This window comes from Halichoerus grypus, chromosome 5, assembly GCF_964656455.1.
Source record: "Halichoerus grypus chromosome 5, mHalGry1.hap1.1, whole genome shotgun sequence".
NCBI lineage: Eukaryota > Metazoa > Chordata > Mammalia > Carnivora > Phocidae > Halichoerus > Halichoerus grypus.
In genome coordinates, this window is record NC_135716.1 from 23,398,148 (window position 1) to 23,416,336 (window position 18,189).

At 36.6% G+C, this 18,189-nt stretch overlaps 1 protein-coding gene across 9 annotated transcripts in view; it reads left to right on the plus strand.

Annotated features, from left to right (window-relative positions):
* Window positions 1-18,189, plus strand: part of TRPS1 (transcriptional repressor GATA binding 1) — a 255,464-nt gene that overhangs the window by 67,228 nt on the left and 170,047 nt on the right. For all 9 annotated transcript variants that reach the window (XR_013447732.1, XR_013447731.1, XR_013447733.1 and 6 more), the window contains one exon: window positions 12,670-13,273. Coding sequence is in view for 6 of the 9 variants with exons in the window: in XM_036120295.2 (XP_035976188.2) it covers window positions 12,670-13,273 (604 nt within the window). In the remaining 3 variants the exon portion in view is untranslated. The remainder of the gene's footprint in view (window positions 1-12,669; window positions 13,274-18,189) is intronic.

Genomic DNA, 18,189 nt, shown 5'->3' on the forward strand with positions numbered 1-18,189 from the left:
ACTTCTCAGTTATAAAAAATAATGTGTTTAAAGAAATGAAAATCAGATTTATAAATTGATCAAACTCCATGAGACTATAAAGGATTAGAAATGTTCAAGAAAAGAAACAAATAGTATTTTTTGAATTGAAAATATAATTATTGAAACTTAAAATCTGGATAGGTTCAATAACAGATTGGCAAATGATAGAAGGCAAATGAATTAGTCACAAGTTAAATCTGAAGACATTAGCCAGAATATTTAAAAGAGGGGGATGGAAAGTATCAAAAGTAGACAGGTTATAGAAATGTAATAAGCTGTTTTAACCTGCATCTAATTAGAGTCTAGGAGAAAAGAATATAGAGAATGGAAGATAGGCAAATAGTATTTGAGGAGATAATGGCAGAAGATTTCTAGAACTGAAAGATGAAAGACATAAGCGCACAGATACAGAAAAGCATAGCTTATACTAAACAGGGACATATGCAAATAAATTCAGTCACAGACACGTAGTAAAAATTAAAATGCCAGAGAGGTCCTTTTAGAGCCCCTAGAGAGAAACAACATATCAACTACTTAGAAAAGACAATTAGGTTGACAGCAGACTTTATCAGCCACGATGGAAAACAGAAGAGGGAGGAATTCTATTTAAGGTTTGAAAGGAAAAAAACAAACACAAAAATAGTCAACCTAGAATTGCCTACCTGTGAAAACAATTTTCCAAGAACAAGCAAAGATATTTTCACATAGACAAAGATCAGGGAACTATTGGTAAATCTAAACAGACATAGTCTGCCTTATTTGTACAGTTAAAAGGAGACAGACTAAGGTGTTGGGTAAAACAATTATGTAAGTTTGTAGGGAAAATGATCAGAAGTAAAGTGCTTAAAAGCCCTTGAATTGTCTGGAGGTAGTGTGTTAGGACTTTGCTCTGCATGCTTGGAAACTTCAGGATAACCAGTGAAAGAATAAGAAATGGGTACATAACTTCTGAAGCTATAGAGGGGAATGGAACAACAAAATAAAATTCTATTTTCTTAAAAAATGGCAAGAGAGGATACATGGGAAAAATGTATAAATAGATAAATAAGATTTTAAAAGTAAGATGGTAAAAAAAAAAAACAGCTATCAAAAAACTTAATGAACCTGGGTGGATTAAACTTTCCACTTAAAAGGTATTATCAGATTTATTAAAAAAGAAAATTCAACTCTAAGCTGTTTACATAGGATACACGCTCAAAATATAAGTCTATGGAAAGTCTGTAACAAAAAAATAGACAGAGGGACACCTGGATGGCTCAGTCGGTTAAGCATCTGCCTTTGGCTCAGGTCATGATCCCAGGGTCCTGGGATCGAGCCCCCCATCAGGCTCCCTGCTCAGCGGGAAGCCTGCTTTTCCCTCTCCCTCTGCTACTCCTCCTGCTTGTGTTCTCTCTTTCTCTCTCCATCAAAAAAATAAATAAAATCTTTAAAAAAAAAATAGACTGAGTTATAGGCAATATAAACCAAAGGAATATTGAGATAGCATTATTAAACTCATACAATTTAGATTTTAAGACAAAAAGCATAGGAGGGAAAAGTCAATACATAATGATAAGAGGTTCATTTCTTGAGGGAGATATAATAATTCTAAATATATGAAATATAGTCAAATCTATATGTAAGACAAAAACTGATTGACAACTACAGGGAAAATATGACAAACCACCATCACAGTGGTAGATTTTAAGCAACCTGTGTTCCTAAAGGTTGAACAGAAAAAAATTTTCAAAATATAAAAGATTAGAACAACAAATTAACAAACTTCATTTAATAAAAATATATCAATTGTGCATCCAACAATTTAGAGAATTCACATGTTTTTCAAGCATATATAAAATACTTAGAAAAATTAACACATTTTAAGCAAAAAGAAACAAATTTCAGAAAGAAGTATCATACAGAGCGTATCCTTTGACTCAGTGTAATTAAGTTGGGTCTCACTAACAAGAAGGTAAGAATAGATGAAGTTACATGAGGCAAATACTAACCAAAGAAAAAAGGAGGTGATTTTTATCTCAGAAAACATAGATGTTAAAAAAATTATAAAGGGTAAAAATGGTCAATACATATGACGCATAAAGTGAATTGGGAAAATTCTGGCAATATCAAATGCTCATATTCCCACTGGAAGCATAATTACACTCCTCAGAAGAAAATGTCTTTCATGGATACATTTGGAAACCTGTGCAGAAATGTTCACAGTAGCAGTTTTTGCAAGCAGGACAACCAAAACAAAAAAACAAAAACAGCAGGGCCACCTGAGTGGCTCAGTTGGTTAATCGTCAGACTCTTGATTTCAGCTCAGGTCATGATCTCAAGGTCATGAGATTGAGCCCTGTATTGGGCTCTGCGCTGGGTGTGGAGCCTGCTTAAGATTCTTTCTCTTCCTCTCCCTCTGCCCCTCCCACCCTGCTTGCACACATGCACGCTCTCTCCCTCTTAAAAAAAGAAGAAAAAAAAGGAAAAAAATACCAATTAATAATGATAGCTATTGTCATTAAATAATTTGTAGATTTTCTTTTTTTCTTTTTTTTTTTTAAAGATTTTTATTTATTTGAGAGAGAGCATGAGAGAGAGAGAGAGCACCAGCGGAAAGAGAGGCAGAGGGAGAGGGAGAAACAGGCTTCCCGCTGAGCAGGGAGCCCGATGTGGAGCTTGATCCCAGGATCCAGGATCATGACCTGAGCCGAAGGCAGACGCCTAACGACTGCGCCACCCAGTCGCCCCAATTTGTAGATTTTCATACAGTGGAATATTACACAGTAGTGAATTTAAGTAAATGACAATTGAATATGACATAGATGAATCTTTTAAGTACAATTTCGGCAGAATAAAAACAAATTGAAGACTATTTGCAGCTGGATACCATTTTATGTGAGTACAAAAACTAGCAAAACAAAACTATATACATATTATATGTGTGTTTGTGTATTCACATATATACCATATATATTCATATACATTCATGTACATATATGGAACTATACCATAAATATAATTTTCTCTATAGCATCTCTTTCTGTGTATGTATATACATATATGCATACATGGATCTCTCTGTATTTCTCTGTATATATATATTTATACCAACACACAGAGAGAGAAGGCATACATATATATGTAATCATATTCTATGGTTATGTTCCAGTTTTTATTTTTTTTGTAAACCTAAATATGAATGTGTATATATATTTATACATACACACATATATGTAGACTCTGTATATGACTAACATTATATGATAACATTTTAAAATGAAAAATGGAACGTCAGTTTTCATCAGTGAAGTCCAATAAATACTTGAATAAATGCTCAGTCCCCCTTATGAGTAAATAACTACTTAAAAACCATTACTATTGTCATTGTCTACCTGCTTGTTATCTAGAATGTGAAAAAATGGACATATTTTTGGTAGTAAATCTGATGACAAGCATCTGTCCAGATGGAGATTTATGAATGCATTTAAAAATGTTTAGACAGTGTTTGAATCTGTTAGACCTAAAATCTGTAACTCGGACTGAAGGAAATAACGTTGGATACCATAGCTGGTCAAATTAAGGTAGCTACCGCTCAATCTCTACCTTAACAGAGCACCGAAAGGAGCATGGACTGTGTGCTCTGCTAAGTCTAAAGAGCAGATTTTATGATAAGCACTTAATTATCAACACATCTTTAAAAGCTGAGTACATAGTGCATTAGCACAGAGTTTCTCAAAGGGTGTGGACCATGATGGTTACATTTTAGATTTGTGTATGTTATAGGTGACATGTTCTTTTAAACAATACCTAATAAATCAGTTGCCTGTAATACTTTGAAATGGACCTAATAGTTCAAGCTGAGAATTTCCATTGTGAGACAGAACATTACCCAGGATATTACAGTCCTTCAAGAAAATAACCCACAGTTGGCACTACCTTTATTTGTATGTACGATTAGAATTTCAGATTTAATGGTCCTGAAGCCTTTGTACAAGAACCATGATCAATTCCTCGGATAAAATAAAGTTTAGTCATGATTTCTAGTTCATATCAGTTCATAGAAATCATTTCCCAATTCTTACTCACTTTCTATTTTATGGGGAGGTTTGTCTTCCTTTAACATTTGGTAAGGGATATCTTCTTTTTGAAGGTGAATCAGGGAATCATAAATTGAAATTTTTCAGATATGACACGAGTTGTATTTTCTTCTACCACTTGAAAATGAAATGACCCCATATTCCCCTTAAGAAACCCAGTTACTCCAAGTGAGTAAACACTAATCAGATTATTTCAGCTTTAAAAATACAAGATGAGTGGATTAAATGGAATCTTACTCAGAGTTCAGTTTATCTTATATTTTGTAGACTGTTCCTCTGTACTTAACTAAGGCTGAATATTATTTGCAGTTCCAGCTTCTAAAAGTTGACTGATCTGGTTATTTACCTGTAATTCCTTTTTTTGTCTTTGTCCCTCAGATACTCTCTTCACCTGCTCTTCATCCCTCATTCTCCAGTGTCCGTAATCTCAAGTGCTGCATGTTAGAGACCTTGATACCAGCAAAGTGTATATTACAAAATGACTAACTTTATTAGATACCAGATCTCTTGATCTATATTTAAATTAAACCACCTTCATTTACTCTTCTTCTATGGTAATTTGTCTATAGGTGTTAGATTCCATAATTACCAAAAAAATACCTTTCAAAGTCTAATTGATTAGTATTTATGATCTACTCATTTACTTCCATGCTTTGTTTAGTCGTTGAAGAAGAAACAGATTTCAGTGGTTAAGAAGTACACCTGTGTGGTAGAGGAGAGCTTTTCAGATGCTGGCAGAAATCTCTGGGAGTTTACATTTAGAAGAGAAAAGCATTGCTCAGATCTGAGTTCACATATACTGTGGGCTAGTTTATTGTAAAAATAGAAATATAGAGGGGCGCCTGGGTGGCTCAGATGGTTAAGCATCTGCCTTCGGCTCAGGTCATGATCCCAGGGTCCTGGGATCGAGCCCCGCATCGGGCTCCTGGCTCAGCGGGGAGCCTGCTTCTCCCTCTCCCTCTGCCTCTCTCCCTGCTCATGCTTTCTCTCTCTCTCTCTCTCTCTGTATCTTTGTGTCTCAAATGAATAAATAAAATCTTTAAAAAAAATAGAAATATAGAAGTTTTATCAGAGTAAGGTAATGATAGAGTAGCATCTTTGAGCTGATCTTTTTCTAGGACCTAGAAAAGCTCAGCCCCTTATGAACTTTGAAAATAATGTATTATCTCTGCTAATGAATGAAACACTATTGCTAAAGCCACTGTACATTGAAATATGGATGGAACTGAAATAAATGCATTTTTATAGCACATGAAAATTCTGTTAAATAGGGTAAGGAATAAAACAACTTTTCTCACAGAAATTTTAAGTCACTTGAATTAAATACAATTTGGTCTTTTGTTAGGCAGCTTATAGTTTTCTCTGGAGGCAAGGGATGATTTAGCTTTTCTATCAAATTTCTTCGATTCATGTCCTCGTTGTCTAAAATGTTACATGAGACATACTGATTTTGTTTAAATATATCCCAAATATTGCATGGGACATACACTAAAATATTTGGTTTTTTTACACTGACATTCAAGTCGTCATTTTATCTGGCAATCCTATGCTAGGGAGACCTACGAAATGACATTTTTTTCCCTTAGGTAGCATGAGGAGAGTGTTTGCTATCCGTTTGGCAGGAGAATATAGAATTTAAATTAATGCAAAGCATATATTTGTATTAAGGAGAACTTTGGCTAAATGTAGCCAGAAGTTCTAGGAGTTTTTAAATAATGAAGGGTTTATTCAGAAAAGCCACTCAAAATGCACTGTCTATGAAATATATCTGTGTACTTCTTAGTATTTCTTTGCTGCTTTATGATTCTATATATTAAATCCAGCATCCTGAACATCCACAGAGCTGTGGTGGTTTATCCCTTTTGTGACTAAGTATATATTTACTATTGGATGTTCTGGGTGGGGAGTGGATGCAGAGATGTGTGAACATTGATCTTGATGTTAAGGCAATTACAGTATAACTGTAATCTAGGACATACACAAGATTTTAATAAAAGGCAATGTGGAGAAAGTCCTCAGAAGAAAACAGAGCTTTGGAGGAGCTCAGAGGGTGCTAGGCATACTTGGGTTGAATCATTTTGGAAGTCTGTGTGGGTGAGAGTGTGGATCTTGGGAAATGCAAGAAAGATTCCTTGAACTTCTTTGAAGTTTTCATATGAATGCTGATAAAATGAAATTCATTTTGTAGGTCCCAGGCGAGTCCAAACTAAAGTATTTTCACAGTGACTAAACTTGTATCCTTCTGTAATGTTTCTTATACTAGGGATTAAAATCATCTATTTTTATTTTTAGGGGACATGGCATTATGTTGAAGGTCTTCTCAGTAATTATTGAGAGAATGACACGTGTCAGAGAATATATGTACATCTTTCAGGGACTTAACTCCTGAATCAGCTAATAACATTGCATCAGCTACCAAACAGCATCCATGAAAGAGGACCGTGGACAAGTGCTCAATACTGTGTCATGTCCTCCGTATTATTCTATGTGAATTGACTTGTCTATGCTTCAGATTCTTATCCCATGAAGTAGGGATGGGAATATGTACTTTGTGTGATTGTTGAGGGATAATGTATATAAATGGCCTAGCACTATAAATAGTGAAAGGTGATTCCCACACAATGTAATTATAAAAAAAAAAAAAAGATTAATTCTTGTTTGGGGATTATGCTTGACAATGTTATAGTTGTAGTTTTAACTTCCAAAGCTGTTAGTGTTGACTCTCAGAGGTGGATAAGGTTGTATGTGCTTTAAGAGGGGAGATGATGTTGCTCATCATAAAGAATTCATTTGAAAATATTCTGTCAAGTGCTGACAGTTTGTTCCATACTAATACCCATCTTGAAGTTCTTTCTAACCATGGCTTCATGACTCTTGCTATTTACGGTGTGGTCTGGGGACCAACATCATCAGAATCATCTGGGATTTTATAAGAAATACCGAATATTGGGTACCACCCCAGTCTTCCAGAATCAGAATCTGGATTTCAGCAAGATTCCCAGGTGATTGCTATGCATGTTAGAATTGGAGACACACTGCTCTAGATGTTAGTGTAGGTTATTAAAAAGTTTATGTGGCTCTAAGCTTTTGAAAGTAAAGTAATGTCTTTTTAAAATATTTTCTATCATTTATTTAAGACATATTACAGGGAGAAAGAAGCCCTTCCGGTCTCTAGAGTCCTATGTAGCAAATTGCCTTTTCTGCTTCACCTGGCTGTGTTCAATGGCCTGAAAGATTGAGCACTTTAGCAGTTTACTGCTTAATTGTCAAGCTTTACTCTCTTTTCATAAATAGTTGTTACACCCAAAATCTTAAGATTCTGATTAATGAGCTAGTAAGGGCATTACCTGTGTTGCATTGGACCCTGTATTGCTAAGAAACTCAGCATGTTTTGCAGACCATTACTGTAGTCAGTGTTTTCTGCTGTCAGATGATCCATTTCCCTTCCTCTCGGGTTTTCATTTTCCATATTGTCAGTGGTTTCACTGATTTCTATAAAGTTAAAAATTTGGGCTGTCAAGGATCGAAAAATGGAACATCGATCTGGAAGGTAGAAGCCCTGTGTTCCTGACTCGATGTAGATTGAAGGGACAAGTCACCATTCTTCATTTAATTATCTGTAAAATGGGCTGTATCCTTCAGTGAAATGGGAGATCAGAGTGCTTTGAACTCTTCAAAAGGAAAGGTGTGTGAGTTGAGCTTACTATTACAACTTTATTTTAATATCCTTCCTGTTAAAATGTGTTTTCCTTTTCACTGTAAAACCTGGTTCTCACCAAGAACTTAGTTCTGCAGTTGGGTGGTGGTGGTGGGGGGGGGGGTTGTTGTTGTTGTTGTTGTTGTTGTTTGCTTTGTATTCATCCCCACTGATCTCTGATGGTTCTCCAGCACCCATGCCAGGGAAGGTTTTGCCTGGAACAATCAGATCAGGAGCTCCTCTGTGGGGCAGATCAGAATAACTCTTGCTGAGATCTGCAAAAGAGTCAGGGGTTGTCCATTGGGACAACTTGGAATCAGAGAACCTAGAAGCCCCAGACGCTGAGTGTAATACCTTATGAGGAATTCAGTGCCTGGGCAGGGACCCACGGCCTTTGTATTTTAAAGGGGACATACCAATCAAGGCATGGGTAAGGGTTGCATGTGTTGTCTTTATTTGGTGGAGGGATAGGACGGCTCAAGGACATTTCTAGATTGCAGAATAAGTCGATATTGAAGGCACATAATCTGAATTACTGAGATATATTACTAGATATATCATGATTCTAAACCATCTTAATGAATACACTCAAGGCATCTCCACCTCCCAAGACTTTAATAAAATATATGTAATGCCTTTTTCTATTTTTGTGATTCAGAATCTTAAGATTCTGTGTCTATTAATGAAAAGAGTGAAGGTAGGCAATTAAGCAAAGTACTAAAGTCCTCATTCTTTCAGGCTATTGAGTGCCACTAGGTGAAGCAGAAAAGGCATAGAATATATTCTACCTGTCAGTGTCTTAAAGGAATTTCTTCTAGGAAATAAACTTACTTTTAAGAACGATGTTCATCATGGTTAAGGTACATAGGAGAATGGAAAAGGATGATAACAAAATGCTAGTTTGTAAGTTTAAACTCCTTTGCACAAAGACCATAGATTCACACAGAAGAGAGGGGCTTTATTTAATTTTGGGATTTATACCCATTGACCCTACTTATTTACTCACCTACTAAGGTGTTATTTCCTTAATATTCACAAGAATCTATCAAGAGGCACTGTTATTTTCATTTTGCAGATGAAGACATTGGGGCAAGTTTAGTAAATTATCTCAAGTCACACATAGAGTAAAAGATAGAGTCAAGATTGAAATTCAGGCATTCCCAGAGTCTACACTCTTAAATGCTCCAATAAGAACTGAGATCCTGCTGTTTTAAAATATTTTGTTGCAAGGTACCCTAGGAAATTGTATTTCTTCTATTGTGCATTGCTACTCTTTCCTTCCTGTTGCCCTAGAATTGTCTTTATTTCTTGAAGTAGAAATTTTGGACTTTGGAATTTTTTATACTTTTTGTACTTTTGGTTTTGTATAAAATACCAGTTTTGGTAGAAGGAGCAGTGGTAATTGATAGTCTTACATTATCGGAAGAAACTCCCCTCAGAGATTTCAAACAGAGACCCCACCATGTCAAGGAAACCATAAATTTACTGCCGTAGTGGGCAGTGAACTCGCTAGAACTGTCTAGCGGTGAAGGTTGATCAGAGCTTGTGAATGTGCTTCCTGAAGTTTGTTTGTTTAATTATCATGACTCAATAGATTATGTGGTATATCTTCAGGAGGGTATTTCCTTGGTCTTTAACCATTCTGATAAATTTGTTTTTCTCTGTATGATTGAACTTCTTAGACATAAAAATTTTTTGGTACAATTTTGAAGTTAGGAGTTTATCTCCCATTGGAGATACTCAAATATAATTTTGCTAGATACTCAAATATAATTTGCTCTTTATTTGAAGTTCCCATAGGTTCAAGGTCCTAGATTTTGAGTCTTTTGTCTTTTGTCTTTTGTGATCTGAATCCTATATGGGGTTTTCTAGCCTTGACCTTGGGTTAAGATTCTTACTCTTGGTTATAGACATCTTCTCCTCAAGGGTTAGGCTTCTTTCACTTGAGAAATTTAATTTTAACATTACATTTTTATGGTCAGTTCATCATTAAATTATTCACCTTTGTTGTATTTCCTTTTGCTTTATCTTTACTACTTAAACAGTGAAGAAAAGATAGAAAACAACCTTCTGTAAAAAGTAAAAGTTAAATGTCCATATTTATTCAACCAAATGTAAGCTGTTAATGATAAGAAGACAATTCTGTACTGCATTAAGTACTCTCGACAAATACTGGCTGAGATTTTGTTACATATCTTAATACCTTTGAATTTTGCTTCCTTAAAATATGAACATTCTTTTGGATTTTTCAGCCATCAGACAGGTCTCATAAGGGAATGAAGTTATTCAGTACAGAAACCGTTAAGGTCCCAAGTGACTAAAACATACATTTAACGATGCTACTTCTGTGCCTATAACCTTGCAATTGCTTCTTTTAACCTCTGAAGGTATCTCTCTGCCTGCTTATCATGGTCTACAAAGCTCTAGATGACCCCTCCAGCTTGTTGATTGACATGCTTCCTCTTATTTATTCCTCTAAAGCAACGATGGCCTCTGTTCAGTATTTCAGACTGGCTAGAATGTGCCTTCTTCCCCTTCCCCCTCCTCCAACAAGAATAGCTCCTTTTCATCCGTTGGTTTTCTCTCCCTCAGAAAGGCCTTCCTGACTGCCTTATGCAGCCCATCAACCCCATTACCATCCCATCCATAAAAGTTCTTGGCACATACCACTCTTTATATTTATTTATAGTCTAATGTGAGGATCGTCCTTCCTGACTAGACTCTAAACACCAGGTGGACAAAGACTGGGTTTCTTCTACATACACCAGTGTGACCCCAGGGCTTGGCAAAGTAATTTGTGATGATCATCTACAGTTATATATATGCGCACATACGTGGTGATAGCTTTAAGTAATAGCTCTCCAGACTTATTTTGTTACTTTAAGTTGGCAACGGATTGCATTAGTGAAGTAGCAAGTGTTTCCACATGGAGTTTATTTAGAGAGTCATACAAAGTTTTTATAAGTATGCCTTATTCCAAGTCACTTGTGTACCTTCCCAGTATGTCTTTTAGGATACAGTGCCTCTGTTCTTCTTTGTTAATCAAATATTTGTCTTAATTTGACAGTGTTCCATCTTTAATAGCAGAGGATGCTATGAAATTCAACAATACGTTCTTTTTGTTTTATGCCTTTTAAAAAAGAAAACACCTGCATTCACACGTTCTTTATGAATGAATATATCCAGTCAGCCCCTATCGTGCTGCACACCCAGCAGATGCTCAATTGTTGAATGTTCCTAAAGCCTCACGGATAGATAGAATTTGTCTTAAAAAATCTCGAGCTTCTGATACATCTTATTTACTAGATTAGATCAGTCAACCATATTTCATTGACTAAATTGATTTAAATTGTGTGATAGAAAAGAACACTGTAATCAAGTAGAATTTAATACATGTAAACGCTATATAAACTAGCACTAGAGATGTATGTATATTTATAATGAAAAAAATGTCGATTTAGTTGAAATAAACAGAAAGTGAAAACTCCACTGATGAAATTAGTGTACAAATATATGTGTCTGTTAAATAATATAGAATTGGTGAACAGAGCAAGTCTTTCAATAATAAAACACACCAACCGAGTTTCACTGTGAATTGGCTGGAGTGTGGACACATTAGTTTATATGTGTGTGTCTACCTGTTATGGTTGATCTAACAAAAGGGAATGTCACATTCTTTATATGGAACCAGAAATGCCAGTTAATTACATTCCAACTTCTGGGTGTTGCGAATGGTGTATTTTGTCCTACCTATTACATTGCAGGAGATAAAATTCAGGTCCTTAAAGACTGGGTTTTTTTTTTTTTTTTTTTAAAGTTATGTTAATCACCATACATTACATCATTAGTTTTTGATGTAGTGTTCCATGATTCATTGTTTGCGTATAACACCCAGTGCTCCATGCAGAACGTGCCCTCCTTAATACCCATCAGGCTAACCCATCCCCTCACCCCCCTCCCCTCTAGAACCCTCAGTTTGTTTCTCAGAGTCCATAGTCTCTCATGGTTCTCTCCCCCTCCGATTTCCCCCCCTTCATTTTTCCCTTCCTGCTATCTTCTTCTTTTTCTTTTTAATTAACATATAATGTATTATTTGTTTCAGGGGTACAGGTCTGTGATTCATCAGTCTTACACAATTCACAGCGCTCACCATAGCACATACCCTCCCCAATGTCTATCACCCAGCCACCCCATCCCTCCCACCCCCCACCACTCCAGCAACCCTCAGTTTGTTTCCTGAGATTAAGAATCTATTATGGTTTGTCTCCCTCTCTAGTTTCATCTTATTTCATTTTTCCCTCGCTTCCCCTATGATCCTCTGTCTTGTTTCTCAAATTCCTCATATCAGTGAGATCATATGTTACTTGTCTTTCTCTGATTGACTTATTTTGCTCAGCATAATACCCTCTAGTTGCATCCATGTCATTGCAAATGGCAAGATCTCATTCCTTTTGATGGCTGCATAATATTCCATTGTATATATACACCCCGTCTTCTTTATCCATTCATCTGTTGATGGACATCTTGGCTCTTTCCATAGTTTGGCTATTGTGGACATTCCTGCTATAAACATCGGGGTGCACGTGCCCCTTCGGATCCCTACATTTGTATCTTTGGGGTAAACACCCAGTAGCGCAATTGCTGGGTTGTAGGGCAGCTCTATTTTCAACTTTTTGAGGAACACACAAAAACAGACACACAGATCAATGGAACAGAATAGAGAACCTAGAAATGAACCCTCAACTCTATGGTCAACTCAACTTCGACAAAGCGGGAAAGAATGTCCAGTGGAAACAAGACAGTCTCTTCAACAGGACTGGTTTTTTTTCAAGCCCTTCCGAGTGCTAGGTTTCTAACGAGTGTTTTCTTCTGCAGGAGAGCACACAGCTGCTACAAATGCCGTCAGTGCAGTTTCACAGCTGCTGATACTCAGTCACTACTGGAGCACTTCAACACTGTCCACTGCCAGGAGCAGGACGTCACTACAGCCAACGGCGAGGAGGATGGCCACGCTGTGTCCGCCATCAAGGAGGAGCCCAAAATTGACCTCAAGGTCTACAGTCTGCTCAATCCAGACTCTAAAATGGGAGAGCCAGTTTCCGAGACTGTGGTGAAGAGGGAGAAGGTAGAAGATAAGGATGGGCTAAAGGAGAAAGTTTGGACCGAGAGTTCAAGTGATGACCTTCGAAACATGACTTGGAGAGGGGCAGACATCCTGCGAGGCAGCCCATCCTATACTCAGGCGAGCCTGGGGCTTCTGACGCCCGTGTCCGGCACCCAAGAGCAGACCAAGACTCTAAGGGATAGCCCCAATGTCGAAGCTGCCCATCTGGCGCGACCTATTTATGGCTTGGCTGTGGAGACCAAGGGATTCCTGCAGGGGGTGCCAGCTGGCGGAGAGAAGTCGGGGACCCTCACCCAGCAGTATCCTGCGTCAGGAGAAAACAAGTCCAAGGATGAATCCCAGTCCCTGTTACGGGTAGGAAGGTTTAATTTTTAAATAATTCACCTATCTTGAAGGGAAAATGGGAGGACACATATTCTCTAGATTTCATATCATTTAGTCTTACCAACTGAGACTAAATGATCTGTCTCAGTCTGGGGATTTATACTCATAAGGCCGAAGTGGCAGAAAGTAGCTCATGTGTGTGTGTGTGTGTGTGTGTGAACTCTACACATCCTTGATATAGTGGTAGGCAATCACTTGTTTGTCACTGCTCTTAGCTCAGATTGAATGTTGGTTAATCATTCCTGGTGATTATGCAAAACAGCAAGGCCGCGTTTGGAGAAGGGGGTTTCAGAATCCCAGAAGATTGCACATCTGTTACATTAAAATAGGTAAATGACTTTTAAATTTTAAGGTGGTGTGACACTGTATCTGGTTAACAAGGAAATTAGCAGAGATTTAAATCACTAGGGATGCAGAGCCCATGGTGAGGGGTTAATACGGAAATGTAGGTTTTTTTTAAAACTGATGGTATAATTATGTACAAATGACAATGCTTGTTGTTGTTTAGTTACCAAAAAGAAGGGAAAAAATGAGATAGACCCAAGTGTGAGTGGTGTGAAGAGCATCCAAAGAAGAGAAATACCGGTGTGTTTTATATGATCCGGCTTTTGTAGGGAGAAAGACATAGTCCCATGTGGAAAAACAGAACCTCTGAGAACGATGAGATCCTTGCTCTCTCTCTTCATGCTCTGTAGCTGTGTTAAGAAATAGTTTAGATTTTGAAAATTCACGAACTCTTCATAAGTGATGCTTGCTTTTTGCCTAAGGCACCCCCACTTCGACATTTCACCTTGACTCTGACAAAGTGTTGAGCTTTCTGCATGATTTCGATGCTTTGTTGGTGCCTAGAAGGTAGGATCAGAAAGCAGCTAACTTTACAAAAGGGCCAGTTAGGAAAGCGAGCACAGCCAGCCCAATGCTTTGACCTGTGGGTCAGAGACCACTGAGGTCTCTCTGGATGGATTCTGGAGAGAAAAATTTCTCTTTCCAGTGTCTGCGCGGCTTCTCTACTCCCATTTCCTGCAGATCCTCTGAAGCCTATCTGTGCTTCTCAGGTTTCTCTATTGGAGTTGAGCAGTGCTTCTTAGAGGTGCACAGTTAATTATAAAAGCTGTTCCCTTTCCTGGCGGCAGTCATGCCCCGGAGCTAAGAGAAGGGCTTGAATACAGAAGAGCTGTGCCCCTTGTACTCCGAGAAACAAAGAATCCTTCCTGCAGGGAAGGCACAAGTTGATTATAAGTAACTTTAAAAAGAAGAGAAATAGTTCTTGTGCCCTTCAAGAAGGGTGTTCAATTCAGGAAGCTTCTTTCCAATACATATACATAGAGCTGCAATTGTAAATGTTCATTATTTTCTTAGCATTTCAGGACTCCTCTGGTCTCAAGTGGCTCTTTGGTTTTTGGTTATAAGGCAGGGATGCATGTCTTACGTTTTTAAATTTCATATCGCATCTTGAGAGAGTGTGTTGTAATTGGGTGCCTTACATCCGTATCACTAGAGCTCCCCACCCATTTTTTTTTCCCATTTTAAAATAGTTTTCATCCGTGACATCTTCATTTGATACCAGTTGTTTGATACCAGATTGATACCAGCCTCTTTTAGACTGTTTCTGGAATATTACCTTTTCTGCCACCCTGTACATACACTAAGAATTTGGAACGATCAATCATTTTTTATATGGTTAAGTCTAAAACCTGAGCCTGAGAGTGTTACGTTTTTTGAGCAGACTGGGGATAATGATTCTTTTCTAAAAAGTTCTTTTTCTCAATTCTTCCACTTCCTTAATTCCCTGACTTCAGAGGTTTTGTTGCATCATTGCAACTGTTTCTTTAGTTCCTCCACATTAGCTGCTGAAGTACGAAATCTTCAACGAGAGACCGCTTCACCATGTTCTACAAATAATCAAATTCCTAACCATGGGATTTGTCATCTTTTAAAGGCAATCATCTAAATTTTGAGAGATGACAAAATTTATATATATAAGCCGTGGATCATTCTTCCTTGACTTTTGTAAAATGTGACTCTTTAAAATTCATATTTTCATTTTATTTTAATACTGCTTTTGGGACTCACTGCTTTATTTGGAAGAGGAAGTGTAACTGATTTAATTTGTGCAGTATTTAGTGTATTAAGTGAATTAAAACTTTTCAACGTACACATATCTTAGCTGATCAGCTTTTTAAGGCATATAAGAGAAACAGCAGAGCCCATTCTGAATGTGAATTCGACAAGAATTCTACTTTGGCGGTAGAAATTGGCGTTGCTGAATTATCATACCAAATTCTCAGTTCATTCCTCTGCCATCAGTAAGGAAAGACCCATCAGAGTATCACTATCATATTTATTGAAGGTAAAAACACTGCTTTAATTTTATAGTTGTAGGGGTCTAGTTGTTAGTGAAGGTGTCCTATAAAAGTTTATAAATATACCATAAAAATATGCAAATACAATTTACATGTAGTGAATGGAAATATAGGTGTCTGTAAATGTGTATCTACAGAATATAATATTCACATTTGAGTATAAATAGAGTGGAACTTGAAATTATCTTGCTATTTGGCCTGTTTATTTAGAAATAGTAAGCACTTTGAAAAAAAGGAAAATTGGTTTTAAAAGTCATTTTATTAAATAGTGCATATAGTGTAGCCTTAATAAAGTGTACTTATATACATTTATACATGTAGTTTCTAATATTAAAAGTAAAAACTTGACTATCAACTGACTATACAAATTGATAATGAGAATTATGAGAAATTTGTGCAGCAGAAAATGTTAATTTGAAGTAGTTCAACCCTATGCTGGTTAATATTGGAAACATTTTTAAAGAGCAGGATGAATGTATTTAGGGCCATTCACAAAGCACACAATTATAGTTGCTTTCAGGATATTGGTCTTTCTGATACATGTTTTTAACTGGTTTCAGTTATGAAATTTTGCTGCACTCAAAGTGAGGAAAGAAATATAAGAATCATAGAGAAGAACTAAAATTTCAAAATATTTTCTTATTAGTTTTTTTCTTTTCTTTTTTTGTTTTACATAGGTGTTTGGCTTTTAGTTTTGTGTTCAATAGCGGATTGTTTATATATATTTTCACATAGCAAATGTTTTGTATTTTTCCTTTGTTACCAGTATGAAATTGATAGGTTACAAAACATTTTAAATTGTGTATGTGATCTGTGTGGACCACTGTGCTTTGAGGATAGCAGGGGGCACATTAACATAAGCTTTATCTTGTAAATTGCTTTATGAAAATTAGTTTTTTGTTGTGTATTAACTACCTAATATTTCTGTAAACTCATTGGGTTTTGTTTTCTTTTGTGAGTAGGAAGAAACATTAAAGACTTTAGACTCTGCTAGAAATAGTCCCAAGTTTATATGAAAACTTTGTTACTCTTCTAAAACTTCTAGAAGGATTTTATAAACATGAATAAGTTCCTGAAAATGTTTTGAAAATACAGTGTTTTCATTTAAACTTAAGATTTGGCTCTGTGAAGAGGTTAACATATTTAACATTTTCTGTGCTAAAAGCAAAAGTTAATTGGTTTTAAATATTCAACTTGATGTTCCTTTCTCATGTTAAACCAAACAGTGTGTAGGGTAGTCAGAACGCAGTATAATCGTGTGCATTTTTCTGACCAGTTCCTTCTATGTTGTATATTTACACAAAGGTATTTATTTATTCATTTTGTAGATAGGTTCATACAAATGCAACTATAGTAGTCTTATGATTTCCTGCATAAGAAATTCCAGATCTCATTCTTATAATTGACGTTTTTGATTGGGTTTTATGACATAGAAAGCTATGTCTTTTAACTGATAACCACATTAATAGGAACAAAGCATCTGTCATTAAATTTCACAAAGATTTTGCCAATATCAAATGCAGTTTTTCATTTAATGAAATGCAGAAGTATAATTGGGTTTAGACGGTAACTGTGTAGGGGGAGTTTATGGCAAATCCACATCCAGGTAAACATCTGCGTGTCATAGATAAACTCATCAGCTATGATAACTCGAATTCTCCCATAGGTTCAGACACCCTACTTATCAGTCCACTTTCTTCATGCATCTAGGGGAAAAATGATTTTAGATTCCCGTGTAAATTTATTTAGGGAAGTCTGTCTATTTCAACATGTACATTTTGCACCAGTTGGTTTTGGCAGAGACCTTCAGCCATGGGCCATGGGAGATGGGTTCCAAGTTCTGGGAGTTGAGTTCCAAGTTGAGCCACTGACTGTCAAAGGCAGGGCCTCCCAGGATCTCCATTCATCCCACTCTTGGGATTAAAATGCCTGCCGTCCTCACAGAAGTGCTGTGCAGCTTAGTTAATTAATGTTTGTCAGGCCATTTGAGATCGTCAGATGCAGGGTTCTAGATAAGTGCAAAGTAGTATGATTATTTGTTCGTTTTGTAAATGTGATACCAAGACAGCACAAAGTAGATGTTATTTCCCCCTTGCTTCAGTGGTGTTAAATTTATAGTTTAAAGATTGTTGATACCGGACAGTCTATTGAGATGCAAAAATGTTCTTTTGGGGACAGTCCATTGGCAGCCAAACAGACGTTCAAACAAGTGACAGTGTTGAATGCCTTTACAACCAGTGACAGAAGATCGCAGGAACTTTTTTAAACTAAAGATGATTTCAAGGGAAAAGTCTGATATTGGTTTTTTTCCTTCACCTTTAATGAAAATAAAATCAGTTTTTCAATGATCTGCGGGTAGTAGTGATGTAATAGAATGTTTATGTATATAACTTTTTCTAGTTCCATTTGAATATTTACATATAGGTATACTTAATCCTAAAGAGAACAGACTATACCTAGAAAAATGGGAAGGATACACCTCCGTAATCACTGGTTATGAAACTTGTAGTTTTTAGGGCATGT